At 40.6% G+C, this 27,414-nt stretch overlaps 1 protein-coding gene and 1 long non-coding RNA gene across 2 annotated transcripts; one reads left to right on the top strand and one right to left on the bottom strand.

Moving 5' to 3' along the window:
- The first annotated feature begins 1,152 nt into the window (after window positions 1-1,152).
- On the top strand, window positions 1,153-26,775 carry LOC139538974 (carbonic anhydrase-related protein 10-like). Its single transcript, XM_071341623.1, has 9 exons — window positions 1,153-1,673; window positions 2,321-2,395; window positions 8,985-9,130; window positions 20,731-20,916; window positions 21,636-21,731; window positions 21,872-21,944; window positions 24,240-24,394; window positions 24,538-24,712; window positions 25,843-26,775. Exons 1-9 carry the CDS (start codon window positions 1,616-1,618, stop codon window positions 25,863-25,865), a joined length of 987 nt encoding a protein of 328 aa, XP_071197724.1. The 5' UTR covers window positions 1,153-1,615; the 3' UTR covers window positions 25,866-26,775.
- LOC139539028 (uncharacterized) lies at window positions 16,015-17,992 on the bottom strand. The gene is made up of 2 exons (XR_011667863.1): window positions 17,933-17,992; window positions 16,015-17,685 (listed from the first exon to the last, which is right to left on the bottom strand). It is a non-coding gene; the product is annotated as an uncharacterized lncRNA (long non-coding RNA).
- Window positions 26,776-27,414: the final 639 nt, after the last annotated feature.

The raw sequence follows: 27,414 nt of genomic DNA, 5'->3' as shown, positions 1-27,414 counted from the left end.
TAACCAGGAAGGGCTCAATGAGATTTGAAATCTCTTTTTCAAGAGCATCCTGGCCAAGATAGCAGCACCAAGTCATTACACAATTACAGATAGACAACATGAAAAACTACAAGTAATCTAGTAAAAAAACAAATTCATATATTGTGCCTGAGACGATTGAAGTTCAATAATGTAGCCTAGATGTAGCCTAGTAGGCTCACGTTAACTAGCTGGTTCATTGTTGACCATACGAGGAAGTTAGACTAGCAAGCACTTTAGCTAGGTAGCCAATGACAACAAAATTGAAAAGCGTACTACTGTATGACAGAGCCATAGACCGTTTTTGCCAACATGAAATAGAAGAGGATGGGATTTGCGTTCAACTATACAAGTAGGGTGAAATCCAATGTTTTTTTATATTTTTTTTTACTTGAGCACATACACAGACACAAATCGGTACCATGGACAGCCATATGATATTTAGCAACATTGATTAGGCTAAATTGTTTTTGGTATCTTTAAGTTTGTTTTCAGTGAATTAAACTAAGCATATATAGCCTTGCTGATTTGATGATGTTTAAATTGAAATGGTGCTTGCTGTAACTCTGTGGTTCTAAATCAGTAGTTGTTTTAGTAAACTGTTGAAAACATTAACACGCTTGACCATGCTGCAGGTCATATAACTGCTTGTGACATGCAATATTTGCTCTGTGGACTTCACTGGACAGATGTTGCTCTCCGGTTTTGTGACGAAACTAACATATGTGTATTTGAATTTATTCCGCCACTGTGTGACTGTTGTCTTTTTGTTGTCACTGCCTTATTGTATATCACGGTGGCGTATGAACTAATAGCTTATAAAGCAAATAACACAATTATCACAACATAGGTTGTAATATGGCTTTTGTACTGCCTTGGCTTCCTCAGTGATATTACCCATGCACCGCTACGGAGTAGTTGCAAAGTAACTCAAAATAAGTAAGTAGTTGCAAAGTAACTAAAAATAAGTAAGTAGTTGCAAAGTAACTAAAAATAAGTAAGTAGTTGCAAAGTAACTAAAAATAAGTAAGTAGTTGCAAAGTAACTCAAAATAAGTAAGTAGTTGCAAAGTTGCTAATTAGCTCAAATGCAAAAGCTGTCTGTGATAAGATTTGACCATGTAACCTTTGAGTTGCAAGACTTTCGCGTTATGTCACTCATCCACCACGACTCATCCACGTGTCCCGTACTAACGTCTACTATGCTACGTCTAGTCCACGAGACCAGTCTGCCCATGGTGATGGTCTGCGGAACGCAGTGACAAGTTGAGTCCACTCAAAGATAGCCAGTCATGTAGCTTTAGTTCGTACTCGGTCTTCAAACACATTCAATGGCGAAGCGAACGACGGCATCGTGTCGTAATTATAGAATATATTTTTTATGGCTCACATTACAACGTGTTTTGAGTGGTAGTGGTTTTTGATGCGCTTTCTTTTGGCATACCATTTTGGCAGAGCGCGCACCACTCTGAATGTGACACCTTGGATAGTTGACGGATTGGGGAAAATGCCTCATCAAAGTTTGTCATCGTTAAGAACTCAAACTTTACAATTAATATATTTAAGCTTTTGCAAAATTAACTTGGAATGAATGAAGAATGCATATCGTTTGGGAAATATTTTTGATTTTTCAAGCATATTTCATCTGTACATCAGGTAAGCCTTGAAGCCTGCGGTTATTAAATGGAATACATGAGATGAAGTGATGAGCTCAACTGCAGGGTTTGAACAAACCCCAGAATATTGTGGCACATTTAAATGTATTTGGATAAAGAAATACAGAATAGTCTTCTGTTGATGCAACCGTATCATATGTAGGGCACGGGTGTTGCAGCTGTCTACCAATAATTGTTTCAATGTAAGTTTAAGCATGACAAGTCTTTAAAGGTCCCTAAAGCAAATATTTGCTCCACTTGCGCGTGAGTTGGCAACACAATTACTGTAATCGTTGATTATCTAGCCATTCTCGTGAATCTTAGTCATAATATTGTATAATAGGCTATTTGTGTTTAGGATTATAGATTTGTTTTGTCCCGCCCCCAATTTGGTACAAATGAGAGAACATTTTACAAAATCTCTTTGCGCCTGTCATATTTGTAATGCTGAGATTAGATTCAACATTAGGCGTGTTCCACATACAGATGTTTTTATCTCAGTTTTTATCTCTAATCTCTCTCATTGTCTCTTTAAAGGTAATATTAGACTTAAGAAGAAGTGAAAGTAAATAGTGTTCTAACAAGTGAGTTGATGATCATTTTCAGCGACATGATAGTTACTGTGGTTTTGTTTTCTTCCTATTGCAGCACAGCTAATTTCACCAAAGATTCATGACGGTTGGTGGGCGTACAAAGATGCTGTCCAAGGGAGCTTTGTTCCAGGTAATTATTTTAAATGTTGAACAAACACTGACATCACATGAACTCAAAGCCTTGATGGCCCACTATTAAATTCGGAGATGGTCCAATCAGTTTTCCACATTGATTCAATGTCATCACACTGAATAATTTTTGTTGAAATGACATGGAAACAATGTTGATTCAACCAGTTTTTGTCCAGTGGGTTGTTTTGTAACAGAAAGCCAGACCAAACATTCCTTTCTGTTTTGGGAAGGGAACATTTCTTGTTAACCAAGAGGGTTCGCTTGTTACCAACTTTCTTTCTCTTGGGCAGTGTTCTTGACATGGGCTGGTTTCTTCCTCCTCTCTCTGTCTCTGCAGCAGGAGCTTCAGGTTCGCTACTGTTCTGACTGCAGGTCTTATGACATTTTTATCAAAGCCCTCTCTCCATCTTCCTCCCTCCCTGTGCTTCTTTACTCCATAATCAAGGGGAGCACAGACATACAAGTATACAGAAGAAGAATGGCAGCACAATGAATAAAATAGAGGTCTCAGACCTTTTCAAGGAGGAAGGATCGAAGGACCAATATAACTGTGGAGTCAAGTGGAGTCTGGTAACATTTCAGTAATACAACATAAGCCCAAATTCTGGCGACATTTCTTGTTTGAGGCTGTTATTCGTTAAAAGGTACATTTGACATCACTATTATATCATACACAGAAAGGTGACTTCCTGTTTGCAGGAATCAACTTCCTGTTTTGCAGGAATCAATTGCCAAGACTTACACTATTGTCAATAGGGTCAGGGCGATACCAGGATGTCAATATTTTTTCCATAGCAAAAATGAACATGAAGCAGACCAATCTCCGTGGTCCTTTAGAAACCTGCTCTATGTAAAATAGTATGTGCTATAGCTTGGGAAATAAATACATGTGACTCTGGATCGTACCTGGCTCCACGAGGGGGCTAAAGGGGGCCTAGAGCAAAAAAATCTATCTTCGCTGTCAGCACAATGGACAGGGCGCGCCACTGTGTGTGTAGGGGGGCTATGGAAAGCCACTGGGGCAGTTAGGTATGACTCCTTTGAGTTTCCATAAAAAGCGGGGGGAAAATGCGTCTCATCTCTGTGGTAGACTAAGTGAATAACGTTATACACCTCGGCATGCAATATTTGATTTTGATTTATAAGGACGGGGTCAAGTTTACCAGTTTAAGTGTTGGAGGCCCAATTGTCTCCTTCCTGCTCCTCCGCTCTTCCTATGAGGGGTTGCTCTGCAGGAGTGTCTGCCCTATGATTGGGTGTGTGAGGTTTTCATCCCGACATTGACTGACACTAAGTTGATGATGACCTAGCTCTCTCCGGAGCCTGGAGAGGGTGACAGGGTGTACTCTGACCCTTTCCCTGGGCTTGGAGAGAAAAGGACTGCACCGCAAAAATTTTCCTGGGAGTGGCACGGAAGTTGTCACTGCTGGGGAGTCTGGAAACAACCCCAGTATCCACTGTGCATTGTTCAGGAGAGAATTCTCTCTTACCTGCTAGAAAAAAAGGCCCATGTGGGGAAGTTTGTACCCCTGCATTGCCAAAAGGTTATTGGACGGTGGTGTTCATCTGCCTTGGGGCAACTCCTTTATTTTCTCTGTTGATCTACGTTCACCAAATGGACATACCATGTTGGTCAATGTGTATCATGTACCCAGTGCTCGTTTAAATATCAATATAAATATCGCCGTCTTCTTTGAAACCCCAGTGCTGTGTAAAATAAATCCAACTCATTTGCATCTCTACCTGCCGCCTCCTGCTGAATATGTGTCCTTATGACTGCTGAATATGTGTCCTTATGACTGCTAGAAGGACCCTATTTTACACTGATACAGCGTAGCGGAGATAGATTACAGATTTTGCGCCAACCTGTCACTTCAAAAGCACTCAATGATCTCGTTGTCTCTGCATTTGAACTTTATGTTTATTTTGGTATAGCGTGATAAGCAGAATTCAATATAATTCCAATGCAAGAACACCCCAAAATGTAGCCCCCTCACCGATTTCCACTGCCTCCTTAGTCACTTTATCCTGGCGCCGGTTTGTCTGTTTGTTTCCAACATTAGCGCTGTTTTGCTAAAGAAGTTAAATCCGCTTTGTGTTTTGTTTCCTTTGCCACGATACTAACGAGTATCACGATACTGGTATCATCCCACCCCAATTGTCAATGTGGGCCTCAAGGAATGGTGCAAATTTGGATGAGCCAATGGGCTCCTATAAGGATATGTGACACCAGCAGAAACCGCTGCCTCGAGGGCCAGCGCTGTTCTCAACTGGTCCATGTGTAACCCTGTCATTGGATTACCTTAGGAGAAAGGCCTATTTATTAGCTGTGACAGATAAGCACAGCAGGTGACACAGAGGTCTTTGGAAGTCTTTTGTAGAAGGTTGTGGGATGCTCCCTGACCTTTTACTTGATGTCTGCTGCTAGTGTATCAGTGTGTGGACTCAGGGGGTGAGCCCTTTCAGCCTCTCAGCCTAGCAACGGGGAAGCTTCCTGTCTATCACCACAGAGACCTTTACACAGGAGAGGAGACATCCACACACAGCAAGTGACAGTGACTCTGTGTATGTGCTGTGTGTCATATGGGTGGAAACCAAGTTGGTGGGATGTTTTTGCTATTGTACATTCATTCGCCTTAAGCCCTTTTTGATAAAAACGGGAAACTCTACAGCTAGAATGTACATTTGTAGCCATCTAATTAAAGACTTTACTTTTTGAAATAGAAAGGAAATCGAATTGATCTAAACAGGCTCAAGAAGAGTGCAATTATGCCTTGGCCCATTAACTTTTTGATACAGATTTCAATTCAACTGAACCTTTTGTCAGAAACAAAGGTATCATCTTCCTTCTGTATATTCTTACAGGAGCATAACTCTGTATTATTATTTGTATGTGCTGCAGTCTTGGAAAGTAGGTCACCAAGTTAGTGATCACAGCCAGCTATCTCTCTCTCTCACACACACACATACACAGATGCCCTTGCAAAGACTGAGGGGCAAAAAAGAAGTGCGGAAGGAAGAAACAGAATCCCTCCCACGCAAAGGGTTATGAGGGAATTTAAATGGAATGGGAAGAGGCTAGAATAGAATTATGATTACTATGCTCTCAATAATCTTCTAATGGTATTAAAAGGCCATATTCACAGGACACTTTACATTTTCACTCTCACTCAGAGCTATAATAATGTTAAGCCCCTCTTCCTCCTTTTCCCACTCACCGACTAATGTGATGAACATCCTCATATGTTCTAGCATATTGCTGCTGTATTTCTATGGCGGCCTGGAGGATGAGCGGATAGGTTTGGTATTGGAGCAACATTAGCTACACCATTGTCCTCAAAGCTAAAAGATTGTGTGAAGGTGCTAGATTATGGCTGACATTTAAGACTGTTAACAACCAAATCATTTATAGCCGAGCCAGCCAAATCATTTACAGCTGTGATAAAGGAAGATTCTCAAAAGAAAGGTCAGAAAAACAGTGGCTTATTCCTCCTTGCCATGTCAAAGTAAGATTTGATTTGTTTGAGGGCTGAGCAAAATAACCTCCTACAGCAGATGGTGTTAAATCCTCTATGATGAGAAGGTCTAGACCTAGGAATATTATCCTGTCAAACCAGAAGCTTGTCAGTAACCAGGTTTACATTTAACCTTTTCCATCGCTAGAGTTGAAAATGTGATGGAAACCCATCTCACTTGTATTTTTTAAATTCAGCACATGGACATTTGTTTTTATGTGCATTACATCATCACACACAGCCTTTTATCCTCAAACAAGTCTGTTACTTGATGGAAACATTTCTGGTAAGAAAATGTGTATGTTGTTTTTATGCAGATTTTAGAATATTCACATGAAAATCTGTCACCAACTGGATGGAAACCTAGCTAGTTGTTCTACATTGTCAGGCTCCTCCTTTGGAATTGGTATTGCTACCTGCCCACCAATACCCAAAACACCCCTTGGCTTACAGCACCCTTTTAAGCACTGTTTATTGAAGAACAATTCTCCCTTCATCATTACTCTCTGATTGTCTCACACTCCATAGCCTATAGTTTTCATGAGTCGGTTGTCTGAGTGTGAAAAGGTCTACCGTGTCCTAGTATTTGGCAAACAATATTGCAGTTGCAACACAGGTATTTGAACTAATTGTAGTTCCATCTGTAGTTCTCTCACATCCCAAGACATCTGCTCTCTGATGTTAACTGCATGATGGATCATCAGCTATTCCTCCACTTTAATTATATCCACAGGACCTTAGGAAAGCATTACACTGGAGTCGGGAGTGTCTCTGCACAGTTCAGCAGGTTCAATAGACGGCAACCTGTCCCAATTTTGTCTTCTTTGTTTATGCTGCTTCGAAAATTGGAAATGTAATCCCTACGATCTGAGGGGAGGATTTCCCTGGTCATTTTGATATAAAATCAGAGTGAATTTTGTGAATTGTGATTGCTGTGAATTGGCCAGTCCTCAGTCCTAGTGGTCTCTCCAGACCCATTGACATTTATGTTCTCATTTTAGTTTGTTCTCTTTAACGTTATGTTTATATCCTGACTATTTTGCTCTGGAAAAAACCTCTAGACCTCAATTAGCTGCATATCCCAACACGTGTTGTGAAGTCTCCCTAGAGGTAGTTGTACTGTAGGGTCTGGTTTTCAGCTCTTGGCTGGGACATACTGCATTGCACCTGCTGCATGCACCTGCTACCTGATCCAATAATATACCTGTACTGGAATAGAGATCATGAACACTATGCAGCATGGGTAAAGGGGGTGAGAGTTCACACGTGAGGGTTTAGACATACTTATACTTTTCTAGCTGAGTTTTCTAATGGAAATTGTTGTCTTTCCTGCTCAGCCTCAGTAATGTCCAGGTGCATCTCTAAGCACCTTTCGCTGCCAAAACAATAGCGTTTGTTTGAATCTGCCCTATGAAGCATCCTTAACAATGAATGCCTCGTCATTTATTTAGACGTTTTTATCGCTCTTGCTCCACCAAATCAACAATCAAATAAAGTGGTTAAAAAGTTAATACAACAGTTAGCATTACACTCAACTCATGGCAATCTATCTTTTTTTCCCTTTGAGCATGGTTCTCAACAGTTTGACATATCCTCTCTTTCTTGCGACTGTTGTGCTCACCAAATGTCACTGAGTGGGATTACAACACAGTTACATCACTGTTTTAGGACACAAAGGCTTTTATGTACTGTACGTCACATTACCAATTTTTTTGGGCAAAAGTAATAATTGTTGCCAAAATACTGCCATCGAAACTATCAACAACAGTGTCAATTTTTCCCTGGATCAGTTCGTTAAAACAATGATAGTTTAGTTAAAAATTCCTAGGCTTCATTTTGTGATCATTTTACTAAACATTGTGCTTTTTTGATAAACACTATATTGAACCCACTACACGTGCAGCTACAACTGGTAAACAATGTGGTGGCTCCCAAAAGCAGGAAGATATGCAACAGGAGCTTTGTTGACATTCAGAAATTCCAACATCATTCCAGATCCTCCTCTACTGTATTTCATTATTATGCATTAAGAGTAGTTTGGCCAAGATAGGCATGTAATATAGGTCACTGATCATCTTAGGGTGGCTAATCCATTGCTTATTTGCTAGTTGAATCTTTATTCAGATTATTTTGAGATTTACCTACTTAGCAGATTCACTAGCTGATTCATTAGCTGATTCTTAATTCTGAAATTGACTCCTATTCATGATTTCCTCTTATTGTAGAAACATCTATAAGGGGTTGTGGCATTGATCTGATTGTCCTTAACCACCATTGGGCTTTGCCCATGAAGGCATGCCCCTTGCCCATGAATTAAGAGCAATGAAAAAGTACTGGTTGTCCCAGGAGTCTCCGTCCGGCAGTTCAGATGAGTATCAGTCTCTAATCCCTATGCTAAGGGAGAGAACGTAATAGTCCTGAACCCTCATCTGTTTCACAGCTGGACGGCCCACTCCATTCAAGCCGACCCACGTGATGTAATCACGGCTGGGTGATGTCACACGTGTCAGAAAGGGGTAGTGATGGCACTCTTGAGGCCTGCCACATCTGTCACAGCTGCCCTGCTCCTGTGCCACTGCCAGGCTCTGAGCCATACTAAGAGGAGAGGAGGGGTTCTCCCCAGTCCCTTCTGTCATGTGCAAGTAACGAGGGACGGATAACTAAGATTATTTCAGCTGATCTTAAATCAGATTCTGGAAGCATTTAAACTGATTCTGATATAGAGGGATTCTATCTAAATCCATAGTAGGATCTACATACATACATAATCAACTTTGGCATTACTCTCGTGCCCTTCTCTCAAAATAGCTCTTCCTAGTACTGTACAATCATAATATGGAATGTTGTGCTGATGGCATACTCCATACTCTAACTGCTGCTGTTTGGTTACAGTAAGGCAAGGACTTTAAAGGGATATCTTTACTTCGTTTCCTTACTCAGTGTTTCCTCAGTGGTTCCGGTCAAAGTTTTTATAGTCCAAGTGCTGTTTAAGAACATACTCATCTCACACATCAACATGATATTAGACATTAGACACGATAAAGGACATTGAACTGTGCTTGTTGTCCACAGTACCATCCTTCTGGGGGCTAGTGAATTCCGCCTGGAACCTGTGTGCCATGGGAAAGAGGCAGTCGCCGGTCAACGTCGAGACCAGTCACATGATCTTTGACCCCTTCCTCACCCCTCTACGTCTCAACACAGGCGGACGCAGCAAGGTAAGGAGATTGTGGAAAGCCTGATGACTCTTGAGCTTGTAGATCTGAAGGGCATCAGGACTTAAACTTCAGGAGATGTTGATCATCTGGAGGCTATTATTGGATTCCAGTTGTTTGTGTTCATATTACATTTAATGCGTAATGCGTAATGAGGACTAGTATGCTCAGCCATCATCAAAACGAGGTGTAGGTGGGAAAAATTCTGTTTACAGAATAAACGTTTCTAGATTTATAGTATGAAGTAACATCAAATTAAAAAATCTTCTCTCAGAATTCTTTCGACTACACTGACAGGGTGAATTTTCTAAATGCCACTAGCAACACCCCCGTTATCTGGCCCCATGGCTCCCCTTTAGTTGTACATCATGCTCTGCTTCCACAGTTGCCTTCTGAATCTCTCCCATCCCGATCCCATCAAATGACCCATATAGCAGATAGTATTTATTGTAGGATTTCACTAACATTATCAAAGGGTGTTGGCAGGATGCCCCAAGCTCAAGCTGCAAGCTGGGGACATGACCATCGTTCACCACAGGGCATAAAGTCCACTAGGGAATAGGGGAAATCACTAATCATGTAAAATGAGAATGACAACAGAATTACACCCAGTACTATAGTTCAAATGGTGACAATTTAACTATTACCGAAACTATTTGATGCAATTACATTTTATTGACATATCTTTTGGTTCTTAGCGGTGTTGTGTAAGAATGAAAATTGACTTACTGTAAGATATGTGGTGACCATTTTTCAGAGGACAAAAACCTTTGATTAAGATAGTCCACCTCCCCCAGCATTTGGGTCCCATGAATAGTACGCTAATTTTGTTAGAATCAGAAAAATACCACAAGGAGCCAGGGAGGATTGGCAAAGAACAGTACATATAAGAGAGGGTTAAATTCTCTTTGTAAGTCTTGTTTTATGATTAATGCTAGTGTGCATCTGCTGAGCGAGAGCGCAGAGAGCTGGGCCATCTGTGCTGGCGTGTGTCTGTGGGAGGACTGTGGGAGAGGGGATAAATGAAGTTAGCCAGGATGTTTTTACATTCGCCACAGCTCATCTACTCGATACTCCCAGATATATGTCCATCAACAGATGGACATGTTTACTCTCCCAGTTAATTGCCTCTTTTCCTGCAGCTATTTATTGAGATGTATACACCATTTTAGTTTTAAATATTGTCATGTGCCATTTACACACACATACTGCACCACACACAAACAAACTCAGCTCACACACAAGTAGAATACATGTTATTCCTGATTAACATTGAGCTTTGATTTACAGCTTGATGAAAGGCGGTTGCTTGAAAAAGGTGGTGGTGTAAATGAATTTCCATCTTGTTATTAAGCACTTGGGATGTTAGACCTTGTGGAGGAGTCTTACTTTACCACAGAAAACTTCAGACGGAGAGAGATGTTCAGGTGGAGGGGATGCTGAGATTCTGAGGAACCTGTTTTGTAAAGACATTTAACTGTTGGAGAAAGTGTGAAATTTACTTGTTATGGTCAAAGATCAAACGATAAGATGCAGTTGCTGCACTCCAAAAACTGCACTTTTACAGAAGTGTATTTGTTCACTTCACTTGAATATTAGGGAAATATTTTCAACTTGTATGCTCAGGCAGCGACTGAATAGCAATTTGCATTTTAGATACTTGATACAGACAATTAATCCTAAGAAGTGATTTAGTGTGGCAATCTTTGTCATGAAAAAATACAACATGAAACTGTGGTGATAAGCCTTTGCTTGATAAATGGTTCTGTTCACAGCATCTTTGAATTGATTTCAACGTGTTGACATTTAGTAATAATTTGGATGCTGCGACAGTCAATAGCAGGACATTAGTCATTTCCTATCTCACTTGCTCCCATGTTGTCCACAAAGCCATACTCACTCGCACACACTGTCACCAAATTCACTCATGAAGATGTAGTTTCTCATTAACTTACCCTAGTAAAGCACAAACAGTTGCTCATAGAAAACATTTAGTAGGCAACAAGTTGGCATTTTGCAAAGCACCCATGAGGAAAACTGTCAGTCGGGAAATGTCGGTCCTTTGAACATATTGGTGCAATTTTACAGTATAACCTATTTCATGTAATGTAATCCTGGGCTAGAATATCCTTATTTTTTGTTTATCCAGAAAACAGCCTGCTATTGCCAAGAGACAAGTTTGAGATAAGATAAAAAAAGATACCTTAGTTCCTTTCGAAGGTTGAAGGACTTCAATGTCCTCAATCTGTTCAAATCCCAGACTTTGAAGCCTCAAGGAAGGGAGGGATTGCAAAGTGGTTTAGGAGTGACAGAGACTAAAGGAGAAGTAAGGTGGGTGAGGTGAGTGTTGGGTCAAATAACAGGAGGATTCATCATTCTGACAGGCTTCACATGGAGTGTCACCACTTAAAGACATGCTCCGGAACTTTGGTGACTCATTCCTACATTGCGGTGCCTTTTGGACCTCATAATCTTTGTATTCTACCAGTTTGACTTTTGGAAAAACATATTGGTCACTTATTTTTTTGTGCATTTTCCAACCTGTTAGGTGCATAATCCTACCAGGGTGGAACCTAACAGGGTGGAAATTTGGAGCCTAAATTAGCCATAGCTGTGAGTGAGCAAGATTGAGTTAGCATAAAGAGATTAAGGGTCTCACTGTTCAGTAAGAATAGGAGCAAGGCAAGTTTCATTCCATCAGCCATAGGGCTGCTGAACAGTGGGACATAGGACAGATGCAGGATGCTGAACAGTGGGACATAGGACAGGTGCAGGATGCTGAACAGTGGGACATAGGACAGATGCAGGATGCTGAACAGTGTGACATAGGACAGATGCAGGATGCTGAACAGTGGGACATAGGACAGATGCAGGATGCTGAACAGTGGGACATAGGACAGATGCAGGATGCTGAACAGTGGGACATAGGACAGATGCAGGATGCTGAACAGTGGGACATAGGACAGATGCAGGCCCAATACACGGCCGGTCAGTAGGCCGCAGAGACTTTGAATATGTGGAAATGTAAATGTGTGACTTGTGTACTAACTTTCCATTTTTTTGTACTGCATGTAGTTTATTGTGTTGTGTTTGTGTATTTATATTCTGGCGTCACAGAATGAATTTCCATTTAATTGTACAATAAAGTATATCATATCGTAATGGTGAACACTTGAACAGGATTAAATAAAATTATAATAAATACAATAATCATGGAAGAAAATGATTGAGAGAGAATTTAACTAGGACTATAAAAATAATTAAAAAATATATTATTATACAAAAGTACTGAGAGTCTCTTTAACAAAGATGTTTAGGGGTTGTCTGAGGTCCACACAACATTCAAACAGACACCATGAAAAGGGAATTTAGAAAACACACTTTATTGGCAGAGATGTTTTAGCATATTTTGTCTTTCATGTTGCAAAATGATGGTTAACCAGCCAAAAGGGGAGCTCCTGGTGTGCTTCTTGTGTTTTTAAGGTAAAGGATACCTGACCTTATATTTCAAGTCTTTGGAATCCACATAAAAAACAAAATAAGAAGTGATATTTCCTGGGGACAGAAAATGCACCGCATAGTAGGAATTATTTTTTAAACCTACATCTGTGGTTTGGATGTGTCAATATGTAGTTCATAAATGCATAATCTATGAGCAGAATTACCGTTTTACCTTAATTAGCCACGAAATCCATAGTTGAAAGCAACTGTTTTTCTGGGAGCTGTGCTGCACCATTTTCCCTACATTTGCCCCCTAAGCAATTTGAGTTCAACCAATGCACTTCAGCCCCTCGCCATATGAGTGACAGCTAGCAAGATGCACTTGATGCCACACAGCAGAGCTAGAGCAAGAGCAATGACGTGGTGCACGTATCTGCAGTACACCATTTTCGGAGTCCTCTTTTGCCTCGTGAGTCTTACTTTCAGAACCACTGGCTAAACAGTATACAAAAGTACTGAGTCTCTTTAACAAAGATGTTTAGGGGTTGTCTGAGGTCCACACAACATTCAAACAGACACCATGAAAAGGGAATTTAGCAAACACACTATTGGCAGAGATGTTTTAGAATATTTTGTCTTTCATGTTGCAAAATGATGGTTAACCAGCCAAAGAGGGAGCTACGGGTGCGCTTCTCGTGCACGATTTTGGGAGGATTTCTATTTTGCATATTGTAACCTTACTGTGTTGGCGGAACAAATAACATGCCTTCTGTTGCTTTACCACCCCAACTGCATTGAACTGCCAGGAACAGGCAGTGTTTCTGTCAACGTGTGTTTACTGGAGATTCTCTCTGCTGCTCGTGTTGAGCCCCAGACAAAATTCTCTCCATTATACTACTATTGTGGATCTCATGCTGAGTGTGTGTGAAGTTCAGTAAAATCCCAACTTTGAAACAGAGCCAGTAGACGTGCCTCAATGCATAGAATGAGTTTCCCCACAGAGAGGAGCTCACTTCAGAGTGTAAAGGCCACAGTTAGAGGGCGGCAGGTAGCCTAGCGGTTAAGAGTGTTGGGCCAGTAACTGAAAGGTCACTGGTTAGAATCCCCGAGCCGACTAGGTGAATAATCTGTGCTGTGCCCTTGAGCAAGGCACTTACCCCTAATTGCTCCTGCTAAATTATGTAAATGTAAAATGTGTATTTTTCAGGCAGAGACAGTAGAGGGCCTCCAGGGAACCGAGAGAGAACTGATCGGGGATTTAATAATCTAATCAAAGCTAGTCTCTTCTCTTCTCAAAACATGGTGGAAAACCAAAACTACCTCCTGTTCTCACTGTTTTGAGTCACTGCAGTCACTGCAATTTACTTTTCATTGATATAATAATGGGAGAGTCTTGCGTTCTGCATAAAAGTGAGGTATGAAATGTACAGTGCCGTCAAAGTATTCACACCCCTTTACTATTTCCACATTTTGTTCTGTTACAGCTTGAATTTAAAATTGTTTACATTTAGATTTTTTTGTCACTGGCCTCACACACAATACCCCATAATGTCAGAGTGGAATTATGTTTTTAGACATTTTTACAAATTAATAAAAAATTAAGTCAGTGAGTATTCAACCCCTTTCTATTGGCTAGCCTAAATAAGTTCAGGAGTAAAAATTGGCTTAACAAGTCACATAATAAGTTGCATAGACTCACTCTATGGGAAATAAGTGTTTAATTTAATATTTGAATGGCTACTTCATCTCTGTACCCCACACATACAATTATCTGTAAGGTCCCTCAGTCGAGCAGTGAATTTCAAACACAGATTCAACCACAAAGATCAGGGAGGTTTTCCAATGCCTCGGAAAGAAGGGCACCTATTGGTAAATGGGTAAAAAAAAAAAGCAGACATTGAATATCCCTTTGAGCATGCTGAAGTTATTAATTACACTTTGGATGGTGTCTCTACAAAGATGCAAGCGTCCTTCCTAACTCAGTTGCTGGAGAGGAAGGAAACTGCTCAGGGATTTCACCATGAGGCCAATTGACAGAGTGAAAAGAAGGAAGCCTGTACAGAATAAAAATATTCCAAAACATGCATCCTGTTTGCAACAAGGCACTAAAGAAATACTGCAAATAATTTTTTTGTCCTGAATACAAAGTGTTATGTTTGGGGCAAATCCGATGCAACGCATTACTGAGTACCATTCTCCATATGTTGAAGCACGGTGATGGCTGCATCATATTATGGGTATGCTTGTAATCGTTAAGGACTGGGGAGTTTTTCAGGATGGAAAATTAACAGAATGGAGCTAAGCACAGGCAAAATCCTAGAGGAAAACCTGGTTCAGTCTGCTTTCCACAAGACACTGTGGGATTTCTTTTTTTACAAATGTTAGAATTTTTCTTCTACTTTGACAGAGTATTTTGTGTTGATCATTGACAAAGAAAAGGACAATTACATCCATTTGAATCCCACTTAGTAACACAACAAAATGTGGAAAGTTAAGGGGTGTGAATACTTTCGGAAGGCACTATAGAACCTATCTCTCAAGCCCGAGGGACAGTCCACTGTACAGCAGAGGGGAAAAGTTTCACCTAACCTGATTTTGTATCAGGTTAGGTGAAACAAATTTCAAATTAAAATCAAATGTCCCCAAAATGTAAGCCCTCAATATTTGGACTCAATTCACTGAAGCAGAACAGCAATTAGTCCCAAGCCTTTTTAACTCAATTAAGTGTGGGGGGATTTTTGGTCATGGTAAGCAGCTTTTATGCTCTGTTTGGAAATGCTTAAAGCGGACAGCAAAATCGGTAAATCCCTCAACAGGAGTGTTGTGTCAGCTCCTCCTCTAGCATGACTTTACGTCCAAATACATTGCATTCAAGGTAGCTAGAGCATTGTGCGTTGTCATAATCAATGATCATTGTGAATTTGAATGGAATTGAGGTTCATCTGCAGAATTTCTGCCTGTTAGGTAGGCCTAGTCTGTGGTGTCAATGAGACCGCACTGAATGGAGAGCATTTGAAAGACACTTTGTGATAGAATATCCAATTGATTGTCCATGCTACTCATAACCCATTTAATCCCGAATTTTTCCAGACATGAAAATATCCAAATCTTGTGTCATTAGTAAGCCTTTAAAATAATAATCTTTTTTTTTTTGTTTTCATGGAAAAGTAGGTAAAGAAGTGTGTTTTATGGTCGTTCACACTTGTGACCGGTGGGATAATGTGATGTATACTGAATTAACATATTTATCCTATGCAGTCATGAAAATTCTTATATATCCCAGCCCAGTTATTAACACATTTAAAACTCTGTCACTGGCATTCCCCAACATTGCTACTAGAATGCCCCATCACATTCTAGTGTGACTATTTTACATATCAAAAACCCTTTTACAACACCGATATGAATACTGAGAGCAAAAACTAAAAACAACAACCATCAACGTATTTCAACACTGTTACTTTAGTGCAACATGTATTGAAACATTAATATTGTAACTTTATTGTAACATTTTAACTTGTACTTTAGTGTAATATTCATTGTAACATTGTCATTGTGACATTTTAGTGCAAAATTCACTAACAACTGTATAGCAGTCTTGTCATTCATTCACATTGAACATAAAGGTAACATTTAGGATAGAGGTAGCCTGTAGAACATGCATTCAAGTAGAGGCCTACACTGAACAAAATCAAATAAAAAAATCAAATATATATATATATTATACACATACATATGTGTATATATGTAGGTGTATAATATATATATTTTTAAATGTTTGTATTACAGTAGGCTTCAGAACCAAGTGCACGATTAGTTTGTGCATCACTATTTTGAACTACGATCAGTCAGATACTGTAATACAGTATGTCTTGAATTAATTGATCCTCTTTTCCAAAAACATTTCAGTCATTTTGATTGTCTTTTTCGTCGACTTTTCTTTTCTTCCTAGAGTCCGTTGTACTGCTTCTCCTCACCCTTTATTGACTTTTCTATTTTTCTTATATTGGCTTTTTCGGCCCTTTTTCATTCGCTCTTATCTCCTTTTCTACTGTCCATGGTATATCTTGAAGCACTCAATGTGCAGTGGCGCTTTGCATTTCTCACATGCATATGTAGTGCGTTTGTCACAATGACGACATCTATGGAACCGGTGCATCGTGTTGATTGGCCAGTGAAAAGCTTTGTCATATCTTGCCTGATCTTCAATAGTAGCAGCCAGTAGAGTTTTCCTTCGTTGGCTCAGTGGTTTCGTGCCAAACATTTGCATAAGAGACTGGCCCACTATCCATGAGAAGGTGAGCAGGTTGATGGTCCCTCCCATGACATCTCTGTAAAATAAATGGATGTTTTACGAGTGCACTGTTGAGAGACCATGCAAAGATGGGCCACCACCACTTCTTAGACCTGATGGAGATATGCTATCTTGAAACCTGTAGGTTGTGAAGTTCAACACCACCCATGTGCTCATTGTATAGGTTGATGCATTTTGGTTGTGGGACTTTGTCAAAGGCACGTCGCTCCTTGTTCCATCTCTTGACAGAGTTCTCACTACTGTATTTTTCCTTCATGTTTGTTGCCACTGTGACAATGTTATTGTCTTTCTAATGGACCAGCAACTTGTCTCCTTGGGTCAGAACTTCAGAGATTCCACGGGGTAACTTCATGAAGTTCTTCTGTGGCTTAAATGGGACATCAAACAGACGATTTTGCCTCATCGTTCTAGAGCTCCCATATCCTCTTTTTGTCATTTCATCGAGGAGTGCAAGCGAAGTGAAGAGGTTGTCATGAAGGAACTTGAAACCTTGAGGCACCTGAGATTGCTCTGCAACACCAAGAACGACACTGGGTCCATGACCCAACCCAGTCTCAGGGAGGAGAGTGTGGGGTGGTGAGGGGTAGGTCATCATCACTGATAACGTTGTTCCTGTCATGATCAGTTTGCATAGGTTCAGCATATACATTCAACAGCCTGGCTGGCAAATGGCCTGTCTCCCCCTAATAGTCCATATCTGACCCATCGCTATCACAATCTCTGAGGGATAACTGCAATGTTGCACGCCTTGTCTGAGCAGTCACCTAGATCCAACATATCCAGAACTTGACTCAAAGTGAAACTAACAGAAAGAACAGAGTAGAAAGTTAGGTAGAACAAGAACTATGTATGTGTATAAGTATGTGTATACCTAGATGCACTGTGTTATCCCGCCGGTCACTATTGTTGCAGTCAACATGTTTACTCATTCTATGACCACACTGAACAAAGTTGAGTAATTGAAAATGCATATATCAATACTAGACACCTTAAAGATGATGTGTACCAAAAATATTTGTCCTATCTGAATGTTAACATACTTTACTAACCTTTTGTTTGGGAGCTTTAATGCAGCCATCGTCTTCTCATGGTGCAACCAGGAAGTAAACAGCTCTGGTCATGTGGCAATTTACACTTAACATGTGACACTGCACATATTTCATTGAGACCCTTTTATATTCCAATATTTGCTGGAAATGCATTGATATATGATTCAGTAAAACTTTTAGAGCCTTATAAGGAAACATTTTTTACGGTCACTATTGTGACTGATGGGATTAAATAGGTTAATAAATTGAAGTTATGTTAAGAGATTTGATTTGGTTTGATTGAATGACCATGTGACCATACCCGGCCAGTATAAAAGCACCGATTTAGAGTATAGTCGGTCGCTACACAAGATGAATACAGGAACTGAACAACTTTAAACATCTACTGCTATAAAAAAAAAATCTATACCCTGTGAAAAAATGTAATATGACCTAAAATCTGTCTGCAACTATTTAAAAAGAAAAATATATATATATATATATACAGTACCAGTCAAAAATGTGGACACACTTACTCATTCAAGGTACTCATTCTGTACCTTAAATGCACTGTTAAGTGGGTACTCTAAATGTTGTTATTATATCTTTGTCTATCAGATTTTAATGCACCACTGTCATCAGAAGGATTTTGAAGGCTGTGTGGGTGAACAGTAGGTAGATTTAGTGAAAACATATTTTTATGACAAAGCAAGCCAGCTACATTATCACATCCCAAAGGGCCTCATCACATTTATTTGCTTACTAGCCAGTAGAGATTATATCATCCCCAAAACAGAACCTACAACTCCGAACCCATATTGCCGTCTTCTCATGCACAAAGTATTGGCCCCAGTGCCAGCTCAGTGCCAGCTCAGTGCCAGCTCAGTGCCTGCTGAGTGCTTATTTTGCCTAGTAATTAGAATAGGTGTCAGTGGAAGATTTGGTCTAATACATAACACTGTTGAGGAATTGAATTAATGTTCAGCTCTCACCATTTTGCTCATTTGATTACATGCATTATGCACTAAGAGGGAGTAGAAAGGGCCCCTGTTTAAAGGGCCATTAAAAAACATGTCAAGTGAAATATATTGCTTTTCCTACTTCATTTAACCATCGGCAGTATTTGTTGTATATATTTTTCTGTATTTCTTTGTCTCTGAATAAATTAACTAAGTGGATCACCCTATGATGAATGACTCCATCACGATCTACACAGGCATATCACTGAACTCCCTCCCTTCACTTTTTCTCGTTACCTCCCTCTCATTTTATTATAAGTCTTGATGTTATCCTAGTTTTATATGAAAGAATGGAACAAAGCTTTGAAGGTCTTCCTTTACCTGTTGGTCACTTCAAACAACGTGAGAGTTGGTTTCTCAGTTTATTATTCGTTTCACCTGCTGCCTTAATGAGATGAGATTTGGAAGATGATTTTCTATTTTTTATTTATTTTAATCCGCCTTTTAAAAACCTAATTTACTGCAGGCCTACAGCCAATCCCAAATGATTATTCTGTGATTATGAGCCTGAGGAATATTATAATTTTACATCGCAGTAATGGGAAAGTGCAATTGAAGCGTGAGTTTTTTTCTTTTTCTACCCATAATGGAAATGATAAAGAATTACACTGAACAAAAATATAAACGCAACATGTAAGGTGTTGGTCCCATGATTCATGAGCTGAAATTAAATAATTTTGTTTACATCCCTGTTACTGAGCATTTATCCTTTGCCAAGATAATCCATCGACCTGACAGGTGTGGCATATCAAGAAGTTGATAAAACAGCATGGTCATTATACAGGTGCACCTTGTGCTGGGGAAAATAAAGGACCACTCTAAAATGTGCAGAAACCGTCTCAGGGAAGCTCATCTGCATGCTCGTCATCCTCACGAGGGACTTGACCTGACTGCAGTTCGGCGTTGTAACAGACTTCAGTAGGCAAATACTCACCTTTGATGGCCACTGGCACACTTCACGGATTAGTCCCGGTTTCAACTGTTTCGGGCAGATGGCAGACTGTGTATGGCATCCTGTGGGCGAGCGGTTTGCAATGTCAACGTTGTAAACAGAGTGCCCCATGGTGGTGATGGTATGGGCAGGCATAAGCTACGAACATAATTGCATTTTATCAATGGCAATTTTAATGCACAGAGATACTGTGGTGAGACCGTTCATCCGGTGCCATCACCTCATGTTTCAGCATTGTAATGCACAGCCCCATGTTGCAAGGATCTGTACACAATTCCTGGAAGCTGAAAATGTCCCAGTTCTTCCATGGCCTGCATACTCACCAGACATATCACCCATTGAGCATGTTTGGAATGCTCTGGATCGACGTGTACTACAGCGTATTCCAGTTCCCGCAATATCCAGCAACTTCAAACAGTCATTGAAGAGGAGTGGGACAACATTTCACATGCCACAATCAACAGCCTGATCAACTCTATGCGAAGGAGATGTGTCGCGCTTCATGAGGCAAATGGTGGTCACACCAGATACTGACTGGTTTTCTGATCCACAACCCTACCTATTTTTAAGGTATCTGTGACCAACAGATGCATACCTATATTTGCAGTCATGTAAAATCCATAGATTAGGGCCTAATTTATTTATTTTAATTTACTGATTTTCCTTATGTGAACTGTAACTCGGTAAAATCTTAGAAATTGTTGCATGTTGCGTTTATATTTTAGTTCAGTGTATTAACATGAGTTATCTCCATTTCCTCTTCTGTAGAGGTCTCTCAGGTGAGAAACTTGCCCCCCTTCTCTTTTACCACACATCCACCACACCTCACTTGACTCCTCTCTGTGCAGATGGGAGGCACCATGTACAACACAGGGCGCCACGTGTCGCTGCGGCCAGACAAGGCTCACCTGGTGAACATCTCCGGTGGGCCTCTGGGTTACAGTCACCGGCTGGAGGAGATCCGCCTGCACTTCGGTAGCGAGGACGGCCAGGGCTCGGAGCACCTGCTCAATGGACAGTCCTTCCCTGCAGAGGTGAGAGGGAACGAGCCAATGAGCCGAGAGGAATTATCTTTATCTTTGTTGTGTCTATAAACAATCCAATCCACTGCAAGTTGCTTTCATTAGACTAAGAGCTCAATTAAATCAAACGTGCATTACAGTTAAGGCTTCACTGCTTTACACAGCCCTACTGAGGCTTGTTTGTGTGGAAGATTTCCTCAAACAATGGACAATGATCAAATATGCTGAACTACCTCTATCACTCAGTCCACTAATCACATGCACAGGGCCTTTGAAGGGTGGGGTAGAAGAGCAACAGCAAAGGCTGGATCGATAAATGGCAGTAAGTTTTTAGTGGCAGTGGGTTTTTTCAGTGGAGGAGGGCGATATTATAATGACAAGAAAGGAAAAACAGTAAACTTATCACGATTTGAGAATTTGCAAACACTTTCCAGTCCTTAATCACCATTTTTAAGTGAGGAAGATATGTTGCCAAAAGTAAGTGGCTGCCCAGATAATTAGAGCTGAATCCTGTTCTAAATTGGAACTCTACTGAGCAGATAAGTGTCAAAGTAAAATATTCCTGAATTTCTTGAGTTTGTCTTCGAGTGAGGGTTGGATGGGTAAGATTAGTTTAATCTGACATAATGCTTTCATGTGCAAGACAAATTCACATTTCTGTCTCACATGGTCTAACACCAGGAAATGAAGGACTCACTGTTTGTTTTGTCTTTATCTCGCTTCACTTACAGGTGCAACTTATACACTACAACCAGGAACTCTATGCCAACTACAGTGAGGCAGCCAAGAGCCCCAATGGCATAGCAATTGTGTCCATATTCATAAAGGTCAGTTTGTGCTTGATGCAGACAATCTCCTTCTCTGTGGTGTTCTATTGTAGTGACAGTGGTCTTTATATTCAGAATCCCATGGGACTGTGCTGCGGATGCTGAATATTTCATGTTCTTTTAAATCTCTTCCCTCTCAGATATCCGAGTCTCCAAATGTATTCCTGAATCGCATGCTGAACAGAGACACCATCACGAGAATAACATACAAACGTAAGCACCCTCGGACATTTAAGATGTGTGGGTTTATGCACACACATTGTCAAATCTACAGTAGTCACAGATAGAATAGTAGTCAGTTCCATTTCTGGATCCGTCATAAAAAAGAATATCTAGCAGCTGAATTCATTTGGCTAATTGGAAGGTTGCCAGAGATGGACTTAATCAGAGATTGAGTGAAATTCATTCCAACTTCTGAATTAATCAGCTACATTACCAATGTGATCCTCCTGGTTCAATATATAAGATGTGTAACAATAGAAACGGCCCCCAACCCTGAGAGATGTTTGAGTCATCTCCTGTTTCTAACTGACAGAAATAACTCTGTGGCACTTTCAGAATGTTCTAAGCTGATCAAAAATTGTCATTCCTTTAAAGACAACAATTATGTAACATTGCTATAGTTAGTATTAACAGCCTCTACCCAAACTCTCTTTTCTTTCAGTTTTATGCTCTTCATTAAGTCTGGTTAATTTAATTGTCATTCCTTTTTCATTAATGAAATTAAATGTGTAAGTCGCTCTGGATAAGTGCGTCTGCTAAATGACTTAAATGTAAATGTAAATTAAACGAATTACATTAAATAAATCACTAATCATCCTTTTATTTGTATCCCATTACTATAATAATAGGATGTTATACTGTATTACAAGTCCCTGCTGACCAGGGAGGTACTATCATTCGTCAAAACAGATGCAGTCACCCCCTTACTGAAGAAACCCAACCTTGACCTCTTATCCAACTACAGGCCCATCTCCAACCTCTTCCTATCAAAAGTACTGGAAAAAGTGATTGCAAACCAGCTTCAATCCCATCTGTCTTCCAATTAGCTGAACACATTTTTCCAGTGAGGTTTCCAGTCCTTGCACAGCACTGAAACAGCTATGGTGAAAGTTACCAATGACCTACTGATGGCTGCAGAATCTGGATCACCTAGCCTCCCACTTCTCTTAGATCTCAGTGCTCTTTTGACACTGCTGACCACAACATCCTCCTGCGCCATCAGAGAGCACACTTCAGTCTCTGGAACTGCTCTGAACTGGTTCTCCTCTTACCTCTCCAATAGGAAGCAATACATCCCGATTGGATAGTCCAGATCGGTGGAGTCTACAGTCACATGCGGCGTCCCACAGGGGTCAGTTTTGCATCCTATTCTGTTCCTAATCTACATGCTCCCTCTCAGCCAAATCTTCAGAGTCTATAACATCAACTTCCACTGCTGCACTGACGATACCCAAGTATATATTTACATCAATCCGGACACATCTCAGCCCTAGCAAAACTTGGCAGCTGCCTAGATGACATCAGGGCATGGATGAAAGAGAACTTCCTCCGGCTGAACAGCAGCAAGACTGAGGCTATGCTTATTGGGACACACAAGCAGATCACTAGTGCTGGAAACATCTTCCCTACTAGTGACGGTCAAGTCATCCATATGTCCTCTGTCATCTCTAACCTGGAAGTTAAGTTTGATCCTTCTCTGTCCTTTGATGCCCATATAAAACATATCTGCAAAACATAATTTTTCCATCTAAGAAACATTGCCTGGCTCAAACCATCGCTCTCCCAGCCAGATGCAGAGAAACTCGCCCACGCCTTCATCTTCTCCCAGATCGACTATGGCAATGCTCTGTTCGGGGGCCTTTAAACCAAATCACTTCAGAGACTACAACTTCTCCAGAAGAGTCCTGCCAGGACCAAGAAGTCAGCCCACATCACCCCCATCCTTGCTGAACTACACTGGGTACCGGTCAACTATAAGATTGACTTTAAAATCCTCCTCCCAGTGTTTAAAGCCTTGAATGGATTGAGTCCCACCTACATCAACAATATAATTTATATCAATGAGCCACCTCGCACTATCCACTCCAGCAACTCACCACTGCTTCAGGACCCCAAGACACGTCTCAGTACTATGGGGGACCGAGCCTTCTGCTCCTTTGCCCCTCGCCTATGGAATACTCTCCCTGGCCATTTGAGAGCCGCTCCATCAATCAGCGCTTTTAAAATGGGTCTTTAAACACATTTCTACAGACTGTCTTTCTTATAGTCCTAATCTGGAAAGTCCTTTTAGCAACTAGTCTACTATTGCTATTTCCTGCCTTGATTTGTTTTTATTGTAGTTTTTACTTTATCATATATTTTTGCCTATGTAGAGCTTTGGGATAACACTGTAATGAAAAGCGCTATACAAATTAAATGTGTTATTATTATTCTGTAATACAGTGTATAAAGTGTTGAGGATGGTACAGTATGAATCTGATTACCTCTGTTTTGGTCCACCTCCAGATGACGCATTCTTACTCATGGGGCTCAACATAGCAGATCTATATCCAGACACTATACGTTTTATAACATACGAGGGCTCCATGACTATCCCGCCCTGCTTCGAGACAGCCACCTGGATCCTCATGAACAAACCTGTGTACGTCACACAGATGCAGGTAACTCACCCTCGATCATAGACTCAATAATAACATTAACTCATGTTTGCCAGAAGTTACTTAATAGTTGGCCGTATTTGAGACTGTAGATTCTTTACCATAAACCTTATCTGTCCAACTTTCTCTCACGCCGTCTCTTTTAGATGCATTCCCTGCGACTGCTAAGTCAGAATGAGCCATATAAGATATTCCTCAGTATGAGTGACAACACGCGGCCCGCCCAGCCTCTCCTACAGCGCTGTATCCGCACCAACATCAACTTTAGCAAGCAGGGCCGAGACTGCCCCAACAACCGTGCCCTGAGGCCCCAGTATCGAGGTGGGTCTGAACGCATGTGTTTAGGATCTTTATTCAATCAACAAGGTTACTTGAAACTTTCCGTTAAATTCAGGTATTGGTAAAAACAGACTGTGAGAAAGAAGTTTGTCATAGTAATATAAACTGCACATACTGTATTCAGAAACCGGTTTGTGTTTTTAGAAATTCGATATACACTCAGTGACCAGTTTATTAGGTACACTACCCCATTCACGAAAAAATGGTTCCCTCCTACAGACCGTGGCATCGAGGCATTCAGTTAATGTTCGATTGAACGTTAGAATGGGCAAAACCAGTGACCTAAGCGACTGAGCGTGGTATGATCGTCGGTGCCAGGTGCGCCGGTTCCAGTATCTCAGAAACATCCGGCCTCCTGGGCTTTTTACGCTTGATAGTGTCTAGGGTTTACCGAGAATGGTGCAACACACAAAAAACATCCAGTCAGTGGAAGTCCTGTGGGCGAAAAAGCTTGTTGATGAGAGAGGTCGAAGGATAATGGCAAGAATCGTGCAAGCTAACAGGCTGGCCACAAATAGGTAAATAATGTTGCAGTTCAACAGTCGTGTGCAGAAAGGCATTGCAGCAGATGACCACACCGGGTTCCACTCCGATCAGCTAAAAACAAGAAGAAATGTCTCCAATGGGCATGCGACCACAAACACTGGACAATTGAGGAGTGGGAAAACATTGCCTGGTCCGACAAATCCTGGTTCCTGTTGTGTCATGCTGATGGCAGAGTCAGGCTTTGGCGTAAGCAGCATGAGTCCATGGCCCCATCCTGCCTGGTGTCAACGATACAGGTTGGTGGCGGTGGTGTATGGTGTGGGGAAGGTTTTCCTGGCACACATTAGGTCCCTTGATACCAATTGAGCGATGTTTCCATGCCTTGGGGAATTCAGGCTGTTCTGGAGGCAAAGTGGGATCCAACCCAGTACTAGATGGGTGTATCTAATAAACTGACCACTGAATGTATGTTTTCTGTTTTCTATAGTTCTGAGATGTCTATAGAGAAATGCCTCGTCCCTCAAAATGAACAGGTTCTTTGTAGGTTCTATGTCTCAAGCATTGCCTTTGTGTTTCCAGTTCAAGGAGTTCATGCTAACCTCCACATCTCTTTGTTCTCTTTCCAGTAAACCAGTGGCTTCTGAAGTAGGAAAAAGATGAACATGCTGTACAATACAACAGGATAAAAACTAAATATGGGATCCTGATTCTCAAGACTTTATTTGAATGTGGAAATACTACATTATCAGCAGAGGCTGTTTTTTTAATGTGTTTGAGATTGCAAAGTAAGACAAGGAAAGATTGAAAAGTGTAACTTTTAAGGATGCACAAATGTAATTCTTCTACAGAGCTTATGGAAATGGACTGTAAGGAAATTCAGCAGGCTCCGCCATTTACTGACCTCTGCAGTGGAGACAATGAGGACCTCTTTCATGACATCATCATCATCAGATTCACTTGAGTACCCAAAGATCCCAAAGGACCAACACTTCTTGAAATTAGCTAAATGTAATCACAGATACAACCATAATGTGTTTTGATACCAACAGCATTCCATCAGATCTAACAACAAGCTAAGAATCTAAATATGATGGGTGCTCTTCTGGTGATGAAAGCTTCTACATAACCACGTCACAAGCAAAAGGTGTACTGAATAAATGTCACAAATGCAGAAACGTTTCCTGACCATGTGACCTAACCAGGAAAAATTCTGGGCCCCAGTAAAACACCAGGGCAAGAGATTTTCCTGTTCAGGCCACATAGTCAGGAAACACTCCTAGCCATAGACTTGGGAGATCCAGTATTTTATACTGTATTTGCTAAACTTTTCTAGCCATTTTGGGCCATTTGCCTTTTCTCTGTTTAATTGTTTACAATTTCATTCACTCTGTTTATTTCAGTGATAGCAGCCCAATTAACATGTTTCAGATAATTATCTAAGATAAAATCACACTTTACATAAGGCCTATATAGTATATGCTGTTTAAGAATTGTATATTGTCTAGCACTGAATAGAGCATGGGACGTGATTTGTCTGCAAATTCTTTACGCAGTCACAAGGCATTCCTTATCAATTATTTATCCTCATTTTAAATTCAGAGCTGTGTATGGCGTTACAGGCAATGTGGGTTTGTGTGTGTGTGTGTGTGTGTGTGCGCGCGCGCATGTGTACATGACTGTATGTGTGTGTGTGTGCGCTCTCTGCTGAGCATTGTATGTCTCATTAAATAGGGTAAATCTCCTCGTTTTGTGGCAACGAAACAAATACAATTGTATTTGTCACATGCGTCAAATACAACAACAGGCCTAGAGTGATATGCTTACTAACGAGCTCTTTCCCACCGATACAGAGTAAAACAAGAAGATAAAAACACAAGAGAAATAACACACAAGAATGAAGCTAAATACAGGTACCAATATACCATATCAATTTGCAGGGGTACGAGGTAGTTGAGGTAAGTACAGTGGGGAGAACAAGTATTTGATACACTGCCGATTTTGCAGGTTTTCCTACTTACAAAGCATGTAGAGGTCTGTAATTTTTATCATAGGTACACTTCAACTGTGAGAGACGGAATCTAAAACAAAAATCCCGAAAATCACATTGTATGATTTTTAAGTAATTAATTTGCATTTTATTGCATGACATAAGTATTTGATACATCAGAAATGCAGAACTTAATATTTGGTACAGAAAC

The sequence above is a fragment of the Salvelinus alpinus genome, chromosome 1 (genome assembly GCF_045679555.1).
Source record: "Salvelinus alpinus chromosome 1, SLU_Salpinus.1, whole genome shotgun sequence".
NCBI lineage: Eukaryota > Metazoa > Chordata > Actinopteri > Salmoniformes > Salmonidae > Salvelinus > Salvelinus alpinus.
The sequence above is the reverse complement of the archived record's forward strand: the minus strand, read 5'-3'. Positions and strand labels throughout refer to the sequence as shown.

Bases quoted from the DNA above. Each gene is read 5' to 3' on its own strand.
- LOC139538974 (XM_071341623.1), top strand. From the start codon at position 1,616: ATGCATATCGTTTGGGAAATATTTTTGATTTTTCAAGCATATTTCATC. The intron at 1,674-2,320 runs GTAAGCCTTGAA...TTCCTATTGCAG, and splicing joins ATATTTCATCTGTACATCAG to CACAGCTAATTTCACCAAAG. The intron at 21,732-21,871 runs GTCAGTTTGTGC...CTTCCCTCTCAG, and splicing joins TTGTGTCCATATTCATAAAG to ATATCCGAGTCTCCAAATGT.